This window comes from Saccopteryx leptura, chromosome 2 (assembly GCF_036850995.1).
Source record: "Saccopteryx leptura isolate mSacLep1 chromosome 2, mSacLep1_pri_phased_curated, whole genome shotgun sequence".
NCBI lineage: Eukaryota > Metazoa > Chordata > Mammalia > Chiroptera > Emballonuridae > Saccopteryx > Saccopteryx leptura.
Window position 1 is genome coordinate 320736087 of NC_089504.1, and position 18977 is coordinate 320755063.

General features: G+C 36.3%; 1 protein-coding gene across 7 annotated transcripts in view; it reads right to left on the reverse strand.

The window, feature by feature from the left end:
- TANC2 (tetratricopeptide repeat, ankyrin repeat and coiled-coil containing 2) overlaps positions 1-18977 on the reverse strand; it is a 372265-nt gene that overhangs the window by 116807 nt on the left and 236481 nt on the right. For all 7 annotated transcript variants that reach the window (XM_066363072.1, XM_066363071.1, XM_066363070.1 and 4 more), the window contains one exon: positions 11003-11128. In XM_066363072.1, the coding sequence (XP_066219169.1) occupies positions 11003-11128 (126 nt within the window). The remainder of the gene's footprint in view (positions 1-11002; positions 11129-18977) is intronic.

Below are 18977 nucleotides of genomic sequence, written 5' to 3' on the forward strand. Positions count from 1 at the left end.
CTGGGACCTCAGCATCCCAGATTGATGATCTATCACTGGTCAGGTGTAACAGTGATTATATTCTATAGGTTCAAAAGTAGAGACGTGGAAGATAAAAATAGCCCAAATTTAACTTCTAGAGAAAAAAAGCACATCAGAAACAAAACACACGCTAGATGGGATTAGTGATGAATTTAACATTATAGAAGATGAGTGCTTGAAGAGATAGGAATAAAAACTATTCAAACTAAAATGCACAGAAAAAAAACCCCTCTGAAATAAAAAGAGCACCAGTGAACTGTGGGACAAGTCTAAGTGGACAATACAGTGTAACTAAAGTCCCTGAAGGTGAGGGGACAGAAAATATATTTAAGGAAATAATGGATAACTATTACATTTCCAAATTTGATGAAAACTATAAACTCAGTCATCCAAGAAGTTCAATGAGCCCAAAGTACAAGACATATGAAGAATATGACACAAGGCACATCATAATTAATTTACTCACAACAAATAATAAAGAGAAAATCTTAAAAGCACCCAGAAAATAAAAAGACACATTAAGGCTCTGGCTGGTTAGCTCAGTTTGTCAGAGTGATGCCCTGATATGCCAAGGTTGTGGATTCAATCCCCAGTCAGGGCACATACAAAAACCAACCAATGAATGTATAAATAAGTGGAATAACAAATCAATGTTTCTCTCTCCCCCTCCCTCCCTTCCTATCTCTCTAAAATGAACAAAAATAAAATAATAAAAAGAAGACATATAAGTACAGAGGAACAATGATAAAGATGATAGATTTTTTTTTCAGAAACAATGTCCAGGTTTACGAGAAGGCAGTAAGTAGACCTATAATTTTAAATTAAAAAAAAAGAAAAAGAAAAACCTGTCAACCTAAAATTCTATACTCAGTGAAAATGTCTTTCAAAAATAGTGGTGCCTGACCTGTGGTGGAACAGTAGATAAAGCGTCAACCTGGAATGCTGAGGCCACTAGTTTAAAACCCTGGGCTTGCCTGGTCAAGGCACATATGGGAGTTGATGCTTCCTGCTCCTCCCCCCTCCTCTCTCTCTCTCTCTCTCTCTCTGTCTCTCTTCTCTAAAATGAATAAATAAATAAATAAAAATATTAAAAAATAGTGGTGAACTTATTTTTTTCAGCTTTTACATGTCAGTCTTTATCACCAGCAGATTCATAATACAAGGAATGTTCTAATAAGTCCTTTAAGCTGAAGAAAAATGACACCAGATAGAAACATGGATTAACACAAAGAAATGAGCTGCAGTAGAGATGGTGACTACATGTATTAATATGTAATATTTTTTCTTATTTTTTAAAACTCTTAAATGTTCAATGAATTAATTCATCAAGAAGATATAGCAATACTAAATATTTATGTACCTAATAACAGCTCTAAATACATGAAGCACAAACTGCAAGGAAATATAGAAAAATCCACAGTTATCATCAGAGATTTCAAAGCCCCTCTTTCAATAACTGAGAAAACGACTAGTCAAAAAATCAGCAATATATAAAAGCTTTGAACAAAAAAATCAATAAACTTGACTTATTTGATATTTATAGAACTGCCTACTCCCAAACTGCAGATTCTTTTCAATTGTATATGAAACACTAATCAAGACAGACCATATTCAGCTAAAAAAATTCTTAATAAATTTAAAAGAATTCATGCTGTACAAAGTATGTTCTTGGGAATACTTTGAACAGAACTAAATTTGGAATGAATAGCAGAAATATATCTAGAAGTTCCCCAGAAATATCTACAAGTAAAAGAAGAAAGCAAAAAAGCAAATTAGTATCTTGAACTGAATAAAATGAAAATATAAAATATACGAAATGTAGTTAAAGCAGCACCAGAGGAAAATTTATAGTATGAAATGTCTATATTAGAAAAGAAGAAAGTCTGGACATGGCTGGTTGGCTCAGTGATAGAGTTGTCAGCCAGGCGTGTGGATATCTGGGGTTTGATTCCTGATCAGGGCAGACAGAGAAACACCCATCTGCTTCTCCACCTCTCCCCTTCTCGCTTCTCTCTCTCTCTCTTTCCCTCCTGCAGCCATAGCTCAATTGGAGCAAGGTGGCCCTGGACACTGAGGATGGCTCCATGGCCTCCACTTCCAGTGCTCAGAAGAGTTTGGTTGCTGATTAACAGAGAAACATCCCAGATGGGCAGAGCATCACCCCCTAGTGGGCTTTGGGTGGATTCTGGTCAGGGTACATGCAGGAGTCTATCTCTGCCTCTCCTCCTTTCACTGAATTTAAAAAAAAATAAAAGAAGAAAGTCTTATATCAATGACTTCATCTTTAGAAAACAGAAAAAAATGGCCAAAGCAAGCAGAAGAAAGAAACTAATACAAAATAATATTGAATGCAAACTGAAATTGAAAGATAAAATCAACAAAAAAAGAAAATAATAAAAATGAGAGTGGGAATAAACCAAATATAGTAAACTGGAAAACAATAGGAAAAAATAAATGAAAATAAGGGTCTAATAAGATCAATAAGATTGACAAACTTCTATGAAGACTGATATGAAAAACAGAAAAGACAAAATATCAGTGAGACTAGAATCAAGGATGAGAGTGGTAACAGATTGCAGATTATTAAAAGGGTAACAAATCATTACAAAGAACTTTATGCCAATAAATTTGACTGGTTAGATAAAACAAGCAAATCTCTTGAAAGGCACAAACTACCAAAGCTTACTAAAAAAAGAAACATAATTGGAAGAGTCTTATGTCTACTAAAGTTTATTGAATTTGTAGTTAAAACCTTCCCATAAAAAAACTCCAGGCCTTGATGGCTTCATGAGAAAATTCTACCAATCATTTAAGGAAGAAATAATATCAAATTCATACAAACTCTTAAAAAAAAAAAAAGAAGATGGGGAAATACTATATCACCATGGTATTAAAACCAGACTAAGACATTACAAGAAAACTACAAATCAATATCTCATGAACACAGATGCAAAAAAATATATGAAATTATAGTAAATTGAATCCAACATACAAAAAAATATATACATCATGACCAAGTGGATTTCATACTAGGAATGCAAAGTTGGTTTAACATTTGAAAATGAATGTAATTCACAATATTAATGAAGTAAAAAAGAAAAACATTCATTCTTCAGTGGACATTTAGGTTGTTACCATCTCTTCATTATTATGAATAATGCTGCAATGAATACAGAAGTGTAAATATTTCTGAGATCATGATTTCAATTCTTTTGGATAAATACCTAGAAATGCAACTGCTAGATCATATGGTAGTTCTAGTTTTAATTTTTTTAGGAACCACCACACTGTTTTCCATAGCTGCTGCACCGTTTTACATTCCTAATAACAGTGCACAAGGGTTCTACTATACAAGGGCCCTTACTGTACAATTTACTGTGTTCGTTCTCCACTGGCAAAGAAGTGATTTTAGTCTGGTTTTGAAAGAATAAAATTCATTAAGCACTATCAAGGCACTTTCTTATACATTATCTTAGTGTATCTGCTCCTTTAGTTCTTGTCCATCACATGTTCTGTTTCATGGTCCATCTGGCTGTGCCCATTTTCAAGAAATTCTTTATTTTTCCTTAAGTGTCAACAGAGGTAATTTTAAAGGTAATAAACCATAACTTGTTTTCTCCAAACTACATTTTTATTTTTCTAGATTCTGTACTAGACGAGGATGATAGCCATGATAACTATAAAACAGAGCAAGGACATTATCTGAGCTACATTGTAGAAAGATTAATTTGGCAGCCAGGCATTAACTTGATTAGAATATGGAAAGACCAGAGCAGGGAGACAAGCTAATTAGCTGTATTGAGAATGGATGACGGGAAAGAATGTGAGAAATTCTGAGAGTAGACCCTCAGGGCGAGTTAACTGACTGGATATAGGAGATAAGATGCTGATTCAAAGCTGATTCCAGGACCTAAAGTCTGAGTTAGAAGAAAATTGGAGTACTATTAATTGAAATAAGAAAGTAGGAGCTGTTTGGGGCTAATGATTCACTGTGGTGGACTTTCTGATCTGAGATAGCCCCTGATGAAAGGGAAGCCATCTGGCAATTCGTGTTTATATGCAACTTTTGTTTCCCTTCCCTAAACACCCCATTGTACTGAATATCTACAATAAGTCATTGTATTGTTATTATTATATTGCTTATTGCTTTTTATATCATATTGTCTAAGACATAGTACAGTATGGTGTTTGAGAGCACAGGCTCTGGTGTCTGCCAGATATAAAATAAATCCTGGCACTGCTATTTACTAGACATGTAACTTTAAGCAAGTTATTTAACCTCTCCAAATCCCAGTTCCCTTATTTATATCAAAGAGTTGTGAGGATTAAATAAGAACATGTTTAAAGCTTTTAGCATTGTCTATAAAGAATAAGCACTCCAATAAATGTAAGCTATCACTTTTATATATGTTTAAAAGTGTTTCATCCTCAACATTTGTCTTAGTGTTTTAAGAAGTCCATTGTAGTCTATTAATGTTGGGATAAAAAAGGGGAAAGGCTTATTTTACCCTGGAAAATAATACTTTGTCTTTGAACAACTTGCATATTGAATTTCAGCTTTCTGACATTGGTCTTATAGGACAACATTTTTAAAGAACAAGCTGAGTGGAATTTTCAGGAAGGGAACAAAGGTATTTGGAAAACCATAACACAAATAGGGAAAACCCAAATCTCCCAAAAGCTGCCACTTTCTACATGTTTCCTCACATTTAATATCACAAAATAGAGGAGAAATATAAAACAGTAAAGCCTTTAAAATGTGAAACATTTGATAAAATAATTACGTAACTATGTCAATATAATTTTGTGCTATTAGATTATCGGCTTTGAAGGTGAGATATAACAAAACTGGTTAATTACTTAAAATTTAAGATTAAACATTTTTAAGTGAACTCTCAGTGATGAAATGCTATGGTCCTACAAAGGAAATTCTCCAGTTCTGTACTTTATCAGTATCTGGGGAAGTTATCCCATAAAAAACCTTGTATATACTTTAAAATTGGAAAGCTTAGATCATCTTACTGAACCAAAAAAAGTTTTGCAAAACGTTACCTAAGTAAATTTAGAGACATTACAGCTACTTTAATGAAATGCACTTACTTTTGGAGAAAATAAGGATAGAGAGGTTAACTGGGAAACTGACTCTTTAGATCAAAACATCTAAATGGCTTAATGGTTAGTTATCTTTCTTCATTACAGTTAAGGCATTTAAAAATATTTTCAGTCATTTATTTTTATAGAATTAGATACATAAATAGAATTAGATATCATAAATAGTATTTCTTTCATGTTATTTCATAGCTTTTCTTTAAATAATGTTATTTAATGCAAGAGGTTAGTATGTGCTTGCTAAAAGATTATGTGTTTTAATAGACTCTTCTCTTTTTCAAAGGATATTATTTCTCCCTTGGGGGGGGCTTTGTTGTATATCAGCTATTGTTCTTGTTTTTTTTTTCCTTCAGAATTTAAGATGGAGTTCATTTTACCAAGAAGGCTGGCTTATATAAAAAACCAGATCTGTGCACCTATATGGAGCTACTTTAACAACTAGTGATCTGCTTTAAAAAATATATCATAGCAAGACTACTCCAAAAAGCATAAATTAGTTCCAGCAGACATTTAAAGACATCCAGTTTGAGTACTGCATTTTCAGATTTTAGATTTTATGGTGCTTTTTGCAGAAGAGCCAACTGGGAGAGAGAGGAGCAATCTCATACTAATAAAGTTTATAATCCACTCCTCTAATATTTATATATAGGCAGTTATATGCATGCAACCTTATATCTAAATTTTGAATTTACCAAAAAAGAAATTTAATCTTGTAAAAATAAAACAATGAACAATGAGAAGAAAACACTGATGGAAATATTCCCTTGTACATGTGCGAGCCAGTCAGGCAATGATCAAGATGACTAAGAAACCTCAGGGATGTGTGACTCAGTGGGCTATTGCAAACGTATTAGCTTCATGACATGCATCTTAGTCATCTTCTTAAAGGATTCACTGTTTTGGGAAAGTAAGAGACTCATAAATGGTATGAGGGCCTGGTTTTATTTGATAAAAATTGAATTGTTTGCTTTGACAAAGCCATGTTAACTGTGATAGGGTCAGTTTTCACATGAATTCTGCCAATGAGTCAGACTATTATTTGCACATACGCCCTCTAACCTAGTATTTATTAAAGCAGCTATTAACAAAACCCAGTGCCTGCCAATGTCCATTTATATAATGGGATTTAGTAAAGGTCCTAAGGAAACCAACATATTTTGAGAAATAAGTTTTAATTAGGAATGTGTAATCTCTTCAAGTAGAACAGTGTGATAATAATTTAATATCAGGAATGTTAGAGTCTTACCATTAATAATTCGTTGTTAATTTACCCCAAGTAGCTCCTATTCAGTCATTGTGCTATCTTTTGCTTTGTGTATTTTAACTCTCCCTGCTTCCCTTTATATATTCCATCATATGGTTTATTACATTTATCCATAAAAATCAACAACTTCTTCCTTCCTTTTACTAGGCAGCAAAATTAGTTTGTCTTTCTCTGTGAAAGAAGAGATTCATTAAGATGGTCAGAGTGAGAGGTTTCAGGTGGGTAATCTTCTATTATAACTTCACATGAACACAATGGTGATTACATTTTAAAAATGGATCCCCCAAATAATTTAAAAAACTGCAGTTAAAAACTTTAATAAGATTTCAAATTAATATCTGTCAAGGACAATAGGCTCTGGGACTAGAAAAGGCACTTGTAGAAGGTTAGCCAGATCTATACTCTGCACTGGTACACAATCCTCTGGAACTATTTTATCATTAAAGCTCAAGCTCTTGGATGGTTGACAGCTAGGGATCTAGTAACTTGCTGGAATGGGATCCTGGACAGTGCATTTATGTAACCCTGTCTCCACTGTTGGGCCAGGTCTCTAGAAACATCAATTTCAGTAGAACAGCTGTTCAAAACAGCTGTCTTAAGAAATTTAAAAAAAATTTTGCTAATAAAGCAAATGTTACTGTTAATACCCCACTTGAAGACACAAATTCTACCTCATATGTTACCCCAGCAATTTATTTCAACAGTCAGAAGACTACCATTATGATCAGACAATTGCAGTCATTATTAAGGTAACTGTTAAAAGAATTATGCCTGTACTCTTACACCATGTTCATGAACAACTTCTAACCAATTCTCAACCTGCACTGTTTTGCATTCTGTAAATAGGTTGTATGGTCCCTGCAAGGCATAAAACTTATCTTTAATTACAACAGTATCCTCTGAACCAGTGGTTCTTAAAGTGAGATCTGGGGACATCTGAAGAATTCTTCAGATACTTTCAGGTGGGGCCCTGGCTGGTTGGCTCAGTGGTAGAGCGTCGGCCCGGCATGCAGGAGTCCCGGGTTCGATTCCCGGCCAGGGCACACAGGAGAGGTGCCCATCTGCTTCTCCACCCCTCCCCCTCTCCTTCCTCTCTGTCTCTCTCTTCCCCTCCCACAGCCAAGGCTCCATTGGAGCAAAGTTGGCCCGGGCGTTGAGGATGGCTCTGTGGCCTCTGCCTCAGGCGCTAGAATGGCTCTGGTTGCAACAGAGCGACCCCCCAGATGGGCAGAGCATCGCCCCCTGGTGGGCATGCCGGGTGGATCCCGGTCAGGCGCATGCGGGAGTCTGTCTGCCTCCTCGTTTCCAACTTCAAGGAAAAAAAAAAAAAAGATACTTTCAGGTGGTCCACAAAGTCAAAACTATTTGCATAATATTAAGACATTGTCTTTTTCCATTCTCATTCTCTGATAGTGTACGGAGGAATTTTCCAGAGCTTATATATTAACATATAATGGACCTACTATTTCTTTTAAATGTACATTTTTAAAATTTGTTTTTATTGCTTATATGGTAAATATCAATAGCTATAACTCATATAAACACAAGCTTTATACGGTCCTCAATAACCTTTAAAGTATGTAAAGGGGTCTTGGGACCAAAAATGTTTTGAGAATCATTGCTCTAAACAGAACAGTGAAAGACTGCCTGTATGAAGTACCTAATAAATGCTTGCCACTGTTTTAGACATATATTCACGAAGTATTATTTCAGATAATCTCTATACTTGGAATTAGTATAGAGTACCTACTTGATATACTAGTACCTACTTGATATACTACAGTATACATAACCATTAATTACCTTCACTGAGGGTCAAGGATCATTTAAAACCAGAATTGTATTAAAAAATATTTCATGACTGAGTAATATTTTAAAATATAAAAAGGTACAGTTCTAATGTAGAAAGACATATCTTAATTTATACTAAAAAAAGTTTTCAAACACTTGACTACTTTTTTTTTTTGGTAAAACTGTTTTACTTCAACCATAATCAAAGGAAGAAAAAGATGTAAAACTGAAATATGACTACAATTTGTATGTTCCTTTAAATAAAATTAGAAAGCATGATGTGACATTTTTCTTAAAAATTATGTTAGGAAAACAATATGATTCTACTTCTATAATAAAGTGTAATGTTTTGGATATAATGATCACAAATTATAAAAGCTTGTCAAGCAAGTCTACGGAAATATGAAGCTAGTCTGTCCAAATTTGCTTTCCTTTTTTGTTAATGTGTTTTTAAGTAATCTCATAAGCCACAAAGTGCATTTATAAACAGCAGTCAAGATAACATGTTACTCTTTGAAGGAGAATTATTGTCCAGGGCCTCGAAGTTCTAAATTAAAGTAGGTTTATTTTAGAAGGCAAAATAGTGCTTAGTATACATCCAGTATCTTATGGATTACTGCTCTGATCTGGATGGCATGTACTAACCATTTACCCTGCTCAAAGGAGTGGAGATGAGGGGAGAGAGAGACAGACTCCTGTATGCGCCCTGACTGGGATCCATCAACAACCCCTGTTTGGGGCCGATGCTCTGCCCATCTGGGGCCATGCTTGCAACTGCGCTATTTTTTTTTTTTTTAGTGCCTGAGGTGGAGGCTCCATAGAGCCATCCTTAACACCCAGCGTCGATGTAGTGATGAAGCAGATGGTTGTTTCTCCTGTGTGCCCTGACCAGGAATCAAACCCAAGACATCCACATGCTGGGCTGATGCTCTGCCACTGAGCCAACCAGCCAGAGCCCATAGTACCTTTATCAATGGACAAACTTTGTCTTTAAGAATTAATTTAAACAATAAGTTGAGACACCAACTGTAAGGGGTATAAAATTAGTTTTGTTAGGGATGTATTATTTAGGCATAGAGTTTTCTAAAGACTTAGGTATGCTTTGAAAAAATCTTTGGATATACTTGGGTTTTACTGAATGTTTAGATTGAAGCTCAATGCAATGAAAAGATTTTTTGTTGTATTCTAGGTACAACTGATATCTGGGTATAAATATCAAGCTCACTAAAGTGCATTTGTCAAAGATCATACAAATCTTTAGATACTAGAAGCAGAAATGTCCCATCAAGTATCAATAGAACCCAACATGGAGAATTTTCAAAAACATACAGCTAAAACCTGTCAACTTTATTTTTTATGTAGTATAAAATCCTTTATTCATTGATTAGCAAAGTAGAAAATAAAGTCAATGTAAGTATGTTTTACAGAAATGAAATGCATGGTGATGCCAAATCTGAAGGTCTATATAGACTAATAGTTGTGTCCAATCTTCTTTATTATAGCTATGCATCTGGTCTTGGAACAAATCATTTATTTAGTCCTTTGACTAAATTTATTCAGGTTTTGGATATAATCAATCTACCAGCACAAATGTGGTATTTGACATAATACCACTTTCTGGGCTGGAAATATACAATTGTACATTCTAAGCAACTAGTATGTGGCTAACTGAAGAAATGGCAAGCAGAATGGATAGATTTAAGAATATAACTATGGCCCTGGCTGGTGGCACCATAATAGAACATTGTCCTGGAGAGCTGAGGTTGCTGGTTCAATTCCAGGGTCACTGGCTCAAGCCCTGAGATCACCAGCTTGAGCCCGGTCAGAGCACATATGAGAAGCAATCAATGGCACAACTAAGTTGATGTCTGTCTGTCTGTCTGTCTCTCCCCCTTCCTGTTTTTCTAAAAAAATAAAAAAAAGAATAAAATTATGACTGAGGCCATCAATTCATTATCCTTGATGGGAGATATGGTAACTGTTTAAAAACAATCAATTATTTTATGCTCCCAGTTACCTAGCTGTCACTGAAAACCTGTCAGTATAATGACTTCCAGAATGGACAGCAGGTATGTATGAATCCCTTTCTGTGTGAGTTGTGCACTTGGCACTAAATGGATTACAATGGGGAACAGGATAAGAGGTGAGGAGAGCAAAACAAAGATTAAAATAAAAATAAAATAAAAATATAACTTGATGTAGTAGAGCTATGGATTACTAGATACTAGAGAAAGAAGACCATCTGGTTAAGGCTATCAGAGATAGTTTGGTTCACTGTGAGCAAACAGAGTACAAGCAGAGATACCGGTAACAGTCTCTCAACTAGACTGTGGTAATAAAAAAATGAAAGTCTCTGAAAAGATCAGAATCCTGACTGCAGAAACACATAGCATGCATAAAGAGTAGAAACACACAGGTGCTTGAGTGGGAAAAGGATAAATTCCTTAGATGTTGCCAGAAATGGCCACTAGAATAAACATGAAATAAAGTCTCTAGAAAAACATATTATGAGCATCAAGTTCATGCTGCAATACGTCTAGGGCTGAAGTTGGTCAACTATCACTTAGGAAATCCAGGGTCTTAAAAAGGTTTTTCCTCCCATCACCACCAGACTGTTACCATTTTCTTTCAGAATTTCAAGGAATCAATGCCAATGCTTCCAAATGTACGTCATTACAATGCCTTGGGCAATGCTTTCGTATTTATCTTTCTTTTCTATGGTTAAGAGAGGTATAAATAAGTGTGGAACTTTCTGCCTATTCTCCATTTCCATCTTCCCCTGGGGATCCCGAGGCAAAGCAATCCTGTCGTTCTAACCTCTTAAATCCTGCTGTGTGCGAGCACCACCCATGCTCTGTCTTGGCATTCGAAGAGACGTTCTCAAAGGTGTATGTCTCTGCTCATCCAGGTAAGCAAGGTCCTCCAAGTGGGCAGAACTTGTGGCTGAGAAGACAGAAGAGTTTAGTCAGAATATGTTAGTTTCAAAAACCTTCAGTTAGTCTGTATCTCCCAAATTTTGGAATCAGAGCTTACTCCAGCAGATACATTTACCAAGAGTTTGCTGTACTAAGAATCTTCATTAGGAACATGAGCCAGGGAAACATGTCAAGAGTTGTTTTCAGCTCCTTCATCACTATCAACTGCCTGAGCTTATGGAGAATATTAGCAACAAGTTGGCAAACATTAGTATCTGACAACAAAGATTATTAGTTTTTGCTTCTTTTTGGGTCACAAATCCCATTTACAGAGTAAGATATAAACATCATCAGTGAAGAAACCTGTTTCAAATTATACTGAGCTGTAAAAAACCAAAAAACCCCCAAATCCCATGACACTATATTTTCAACATTTTCCCTTCATGGTAAAGAATCAAATTTGAAAATATTCTGAACACAATTTTCCAGTGTGTGTGTACTGGAAAGGTGGGAGCCTGGGACAATGAACAGAGGACTGCCAAATAGCATTTAGGAAACTGCCAATGTCCATGAAGCTGCCAATGCCAATTCCAAAAACATTCTGTTGATCTCTCAAGATAATCAAGTACTAACAACCTCCCATTGTATCTATAAATCTTTTAACTCTTAATCCAGCCACAGGAGAGAGAGAAAATAGCAGAAGATGGGGTGAGAGGAATGGAATTAGCATTGCTGTATATTGAGAGCTGTTGGGTCCACTCATAATGAAACAAAAAATGAAAGAAAAAAAAATCAAGAATCAGGAAGCACTGAAAACAAAATAGTTTTTAACCAAAAAAAAAGGGGGGAAAAATACAAATTCTATTTAGAGCTTATAAATTATTAATTAAACCATTAATTCAATTTGTTGCTAACTGTGTAAGCTATTGTGCTGAAGGTTAGTTCAGTCACTCAATGACAGATATTTACTGAGAGCCTACCATATGCCAGGCACTGTTCTTGGTGCCCTCCCTGGCTTAGTTGCCAGATTACCTCTGGTGACTATCTAGAATGGGTGAAAGGGAGCAAACAGAAATTGTTTCTTGGCTTCTGAGATTCAATGAAGTCTTATGTCCATATCCCAAATCAAGACAAGACACAAATAACAATATAAGGTGTATTTAGTTAAGTGACACAGAAACAGTCATCATGCTCTATGAGCTGAAAAAGAGAGAAAAGGTAGAGAAAACAGAAGAGAAGCCTGACCAGGCAGTAATGCAGTGGATAGAGCATTGGACTGGGACACAGAGGACCCAGGTTCGAAGCCCCGAGGTCACTGACTTGAGCGAGGGGTCACTTGCTCTGCTGTAGCTCCCCCCCGCCCCTCGGATGTCAAGGCATATATGAGAAAAAAAAAAAATCAATGAACGACTAAGGTGCCTCAACGAAGAATTGATGCTTCTCATCTTTCTTCCTTGTCTGTCCCTATCTGTCCCTCTCTCTGACTCTGTCTCTGTAAAAAATAACAACAAAAAGAACAAAAATAGAAGTAGAAAAGAAAAAAGAATAGAGAGTACAAGTGCAAGAGAGAAATATTCCCCTTATCCTTCAATTATTGCAACTGTCATAGTTACCTGGGTCTACTGGCAACTCAGAAAAAGAACTTACCAAATTAGAGACAGTTTCTATAAGGAAACAAATGTTTCTGAAAACCAGACTAGGGAACTTAAACCAAGAAAGGGAAGTCAAATGCTGCATTACACACCAGAGAGAGGTAGAGAATATCAAGAGGAATAAAGATAATCTTACTCTCTACATTCTGAAATTAAAACTATCCAGAGTAGATAACTATCTACTATTTTATTTAAAAACACTGGGGACAAGGACTCTTACACCATTGCTACTGTATTCTAATGTGGCACTATGAATTAGTTCTTTCTTATGTTTAATACAATCCCTCTTGCTTTACCCAAAGTCTATTTTCTTTTGTTTGGTTCTTTATCCATATGTGTGTAGCTAACAAAAAGGGGAGCTCTCAGAGGTCCCAACTACACAGAGCCTTCCTTGGAGCTCAGCAATATCAGTATCAGATGAGCAGGGCCCAGTTCACAGAGATCTGAGTTTCAACTTTATGGGGTCAGTCATCCAATCTTCTGTTCCACCGGCTGAGGTGGCAGCTGCTTCCTGCAGTTGCTAAGTCCGTGATCCCTCAGTGTTTTCTTTTTACCTTTCTAGTAATTTAAAATCTTTTACATGTCAAATTTTCTGTTAAAATACCTGTGATTTCTGTCTCCTGGTTAGCCCCTGACTGGTAAACCATAGAAAATAACTGAACAGCAAACCCTCTCTATGATGTTGTTAATAAAGTATTATCACAGAATGCAGACGTGACAGAAATCTTAAATGTCATCTTGTCTACAGGTCAGTAAATTAAGGCCAGTGGATGAAATCTGGCTTGCTGCCTTTTTTGGTAAATGAAGTTTTATTGAAACATAGCCTTGCCTGCTGAAGTGACATTTTAGAGTTCAGTGGTTGTGACAGAGGTCATCTGGCCTGCAAATCCTAAAATACTACTATAGTTAGTCAATTACCCTCATTTTACAGATTAGGAGACAGTAGAGTGACCTGACTAAAGCGAATCACTCATTTTTGTAGAGCCAGGCCTTGAAACCAGTGATCCCTATCCAGAAAGTGTTATTTACTTTGTACACTCCTCCTCCTTTTAAAGCTAAACAGATCATTCTTTCTTCTTTCTTTCCTTTTTCTCTCTCTCTTTTTTTTTTTTTTGTGTGTGTGTGTGACAGAAACCGAGAGGGTCAGAGAGAGGGATAGGGACAGACAGACAGGAAGGGAGAGAGATGAGAAGCATCAATTCTTCGTTGCGGCACCTTAGTTGTTCATTGATTGCTTTCTCATATGTTCTCGGGGGGGCGGGGGGGTTACAGCAGTCTGAGTGACCCCTTGCTTGAGCCAGCAACCTTGGGCTCAAGCTGGCAAGCCTTGCTCAAACCAGATGAGCCCGCGCTCAAGCTGGCGACCTCGGGGTCCTGAACCTGGGTCCTCCCTGTCCCAGTCTTACGCTCTATCCACTGCGCCACCACTGGTTCAGGCTCATTCTGTCTTTCTTTTTTTCTTTTTATAATTTTATTTTTTTAATGGGGCGACATCAATAAATCAGGATACATATATTCAAAGATAACATGTCCAGGTTATCTTGTCGTTCAATTATGTTGCATATCCATCACCCAAAGTCAGATTGTCCTCTGTCACCTTCTATCTAGTTTTCTTTGTGCCCCTCCCCCTTTCCCTCTCCCTCTCCCCCCTCCCCCCATAACCACCACACTCTTATCAATGTCTCTTAGTCTCACTTTTATGTCCCACCTACGTATGGAATAATGCAGTTCCTGGTTTTTTCTGATTTACTTATTTCACTTCGTATCATGTTATCAAGATCCCACCATTTTGCTGTAAATGATCCGATGTCATCATTTCTTATGGCTGAGTAGTATTCCATAGTGTATATGTGCCACATCTGCTTTATCCAGTCATCTATTGATGGGCTTTTTGGTTGTTTCCATGTCCTGGCCACTGTGAACAATGCTGCAATGAACATGGGCTGCATGTGTCTTTACGTATCAATGTTTCTGAGTTTTGGGGGTATATACCCAGTAGAAGGATTGCTGGGTCATAAGTTAGTTCTATTTTCAGTTTTTTGAGGAACCACCATACTTTATTCCATAATGGTTGTACTACTTTACATTCCTACCAACAGTGAATGAGGGTTCCTTTTTCTCCACAGCCTCTCCAACATTTGCTATTACCTGTCTTGTTGATAATAGCTAATCTAACAGGTGTGAGGTGGTATCTCATTGCAGTTTTGATTTGCATTTTTCTAATAACTAAAGAAGATGAGCATCTTTTCATATATCTGTTGGCCATTTGTATTTCTTCCTGGGAGAAGTGTCTGTTCATGTCCTCTTCCCATTTTTTTTATTGGATTCTTTGTTTGTTTGTTGTTGAGTTTTATGAGTTCTTTGTATATTTTGGATATTAGGCCCTTATCTGAGCTGTTGTTTGAAAATATCATCTCCCATTTAGTTGGCTGTCTGTTTATTTTGTTATCAGTTTCTCTTGCTGAGCAAAAACTTCTTAGTCTGATGTAGTCCCATTCATTAATTTTTGCCTTCACTTCTCTTGCCTTTGGAGTCAAATTCATAAAATGCTTTTTAAAACCCAGGTCCATGAGTTTAGTACCTATGTCTTCTTCTATGTACTTAATTGTTTCAGGTCTTATATTTAGATCTTTGATCCATTTTGAGTTAATTTTAGTACAGGGGGACAAACTGTAGTCCAGTTTCATTCTTCTGCATGTGGCTTTCCAGTTTTCCCAGCACCATTTATTGAAGAGGCTTTCTTTTCCCCACTGTGTGTTGTTGGTCCCTATATCAAAAATTATTTGACTATATATATGTGATTTTATTTCTGGGTTTTCTATTCTGTTCCATTGGTCTGAGTGTCTATTTTTCTGCCAATACCATGCTGTTTTGATTGTCGTCATTCTTTCTTAAAAGGCTTATTTTCCATCCCTTAGTCATGTTTGCCACTTTCCCTTAACTCCCTGTTGTTATGGCTTTGAAGGGCAGTAATCAAACTTAGGCAATAAAGAAAGACCTTGCTAATGCAAAATAAAGGTGCCCTGCATGTCACAGACACCTCTGCACTTCAAATATTTTCCACAGTAAGATACAAAGCCCTCAATTTTTTTAAATAATAAAAGTACTTATAAAATACTTTTTAAGCTGATAAACAGAAGAATAACATAAAAAAGAATCAGTGACAATGGGAATCTTTTATTCACATTAAAACAAAATTCAAATGAAACCTGTCTGGATGAGTGATTTGGTTACCATTATGGCAATATTAATGGTATATCATATAATTTATTTATTTATTTATTTTTTACAGAGACAGAGAGAGTCAGAGAGAGGGATAGACAGGGACAGACAGGCAGGAACAAAGAAAGATGAGAATTATCAATCATCAGTTTTTTGTTGTGACATCTTAGTTTTTCATTGATTGCTTTCTCATATGTGCCTTGACCGTGGGCCTTCAGCAGACCGAGTAAACCCTTGTTCGAGCCAGCGACCTTGGGTCCAAGCTGGTGAGCTTTTGTTCAAACCAGATGAACCCGCGCTCAAGCTGGCGACCTCGGGGTCTCGAACCTGGGTCCTCCACATCCCAGTCCGACGCTCTATCCACTGCGCCACCGCCTAGTCAGGCTATCATATAATTTTAAAGCAAGGTTCTAGTGGGTTCTTTTACTAAAAATGATTCTATGTGCCAATACACTAAAATGGTTTGATATATTTTCATAAAAAGAGAATGCATATTGCATTAACAGTAGGCAGATGATATAGAAATCTACAACATGGAGTGGAACAAAGAGCTGTGGCAAGAAAAAAAAGCCTGGAGTCTATCTTTTCTTTTATATATTACATCCATCTACAAATATTTTAAAGATTAAACTAAAGGGTACCTGTTTGTGGTGGCGCAGTGGATAAAGCGTCGACCTGGAATGCTGAGGTCACCGGTTTGAAACCCTGGGCTTGCCTGGTCAAGGCACATATGGGAGTTGATGCTTCCACCTCCTCCCCCCTGTCTCTTTCTCCTCTCTCTGTCTCTCTCTCTCTCTGTCTCTCTCTCTCTCTGTCTCTCTCTCTCCTCTCTAAAATGAATAAATAAATAAAAAAATTTAAAGAATAGTTCATGTGATTTAAAAAAACAACAACAAAAAACTAAAGGGTACCTATACTTTGAGAACAGACTTAAATTAAATAACATTTATATAAACCATTTTAGTTTCTTTGTATTTAAAAAAATTTTTGGCAAAGACTTTCAACCACAGCCTTAGTTTTACATGTTCAACTTCTTAACTTCAATTAGGAGCTGATAGCAACTTTTGTAAAATATAGATATTTAGTGTGAACTTATGTTTTACTAAATTAATCTTTACTATAGTAACTCCTCAGAAAATGAACATCAATTGTTTTATTGCTTTATTTGGCAAGGCCTAGAAATACAGTAAAAATACTTTGGAATGAACACATTCCTCAATTTGGGACAGATGACATTAAAAGAAACAAACATTGTAAATTACTGAGCTGTATGAATAGTACATTCTTTCACAAATTCAAATACTCATAGGCAAACTGAACTAAAGAAAAGCAGTGATACTGAATATGAAGTCCCGAGTCAGAACTTACACAAATCTGCTATCAGTCAATAGGGAATTATTTCTTTCTTTTCTTTTTTTTTTCTTTAAGATTTTACTTATTCATTTTAGAGGAGAGGGAGGGAGGGAGGGAGGGAGGGAGGAAGAGAGAGAGAGAGAGAGAGAGAGAGAGAGAGAGAGAAAAAGAGAAGGGAGGAGGAGCAGGAAGCATCAACTCCCATATGTGTCCTGACCAGGCAATCCAATGGTTTCGAACAAATGACCTGACCTCAGAATTCCAGGTTGATGCGTTATCCACTGTGCTACCACGGATCAGGCCAGAGGAACTATTTCTTTAATTTGAACAGCAGTTAAATTACGGTAAGTGTTGCTTGCCCTGGCCGGGTGGTTCAGTGGATAATGTTGATCTGGCTCACCAGAGGTAGCCAGTTCAAGGCACTTAGAGAAGCAATCAATGAATACACAATTAAATGGAACTGAATGAATCAATAAGTTGATGTTTTTCTTTCTTGATCCCCCTTTCCTCTCTCTCAAGTCAGATTACAGTATTACCTAAGTCTATTAAAATATTCATTTTTCTTTTTAGCAATTAATATTTTTTTTTGTTGTCTCTGAGTCTATTACTATTTTCTTTATCAAATAATCCAAAGTAATTTTCTTACTGCTTTTTTCCATTAAATCATTATTCTCCTAAGATTCTGCTATTTTAAATTTCTCTGTGCTTCTTTTTGAAATTCCTGTCCCTTCAAATACATTATTTAAATGCATAAGAGACAAATATTGGAAAGATCAGCTAGGAGACCTGAAATTCTGTTAGCTGTGTCTCTTTGTTCTAGTAACTGTATATAGATATATTCTCCCTCAGAGTCACTTGAATTTTGTCACTCTCTGAGAAAAAGCCTTTGTCATACTTTGTCAAATGTGGCCTCACTCCTTGTCTAAAATTGCTAAGGTTACACTTTCTCTGCTTCCTGGACTGATCCCTCAGTCAGATTAATTGCTTCTCCCCTTCAGCAACTACACACATATATCGTTAATCAGAACTTGTGTTATTCAGTTAGTCATTTATATGTCTGCCTTCCATAATTAAATTATAGCAGATTCTTGAGGGCAAGAAGACAATTTTATAATTCATCTCTGATAACCCTATTCCTTCAGAATAAATTCTGGGTGCCCTACATGTAATGCCCAATATAGAACTGAATTCCAGACTAACTAGTCCTAATTAGATTTAGAAATCTGACTGGCTCTACCCTTATCCTCTTCATTACTCTGCTTAATGCTTGACAGATTAACACGATGGTAATATGCTGGTTCCAAGGATGTTCATATAATCTTCCTTCAGGTACTCTTGATCTCTTTTACTTTTCTCTATAGCACATGTCACTTTTTATTGTACGATATAAATCAGCAGTTTTCAACCTTTTTACACATGGGGACCAGTGAAATAGAATTATTTTGGGGGCTGATAAGGCAGGAATCACCCTAAGCATAAGAGAATCCAACTAAGATCATTGGGTCTATAATCTTCATATAACATCAGGGTGGTTAACTCTTTCATGGACCGGCCCAAAATTTCTGGTGGACCAGCACTGGTCCATACACCGGCAATTGAAAACCACTGCATTTTAAAGGTGCGCTCTACTGCTTTCACAAAAGATCTGAG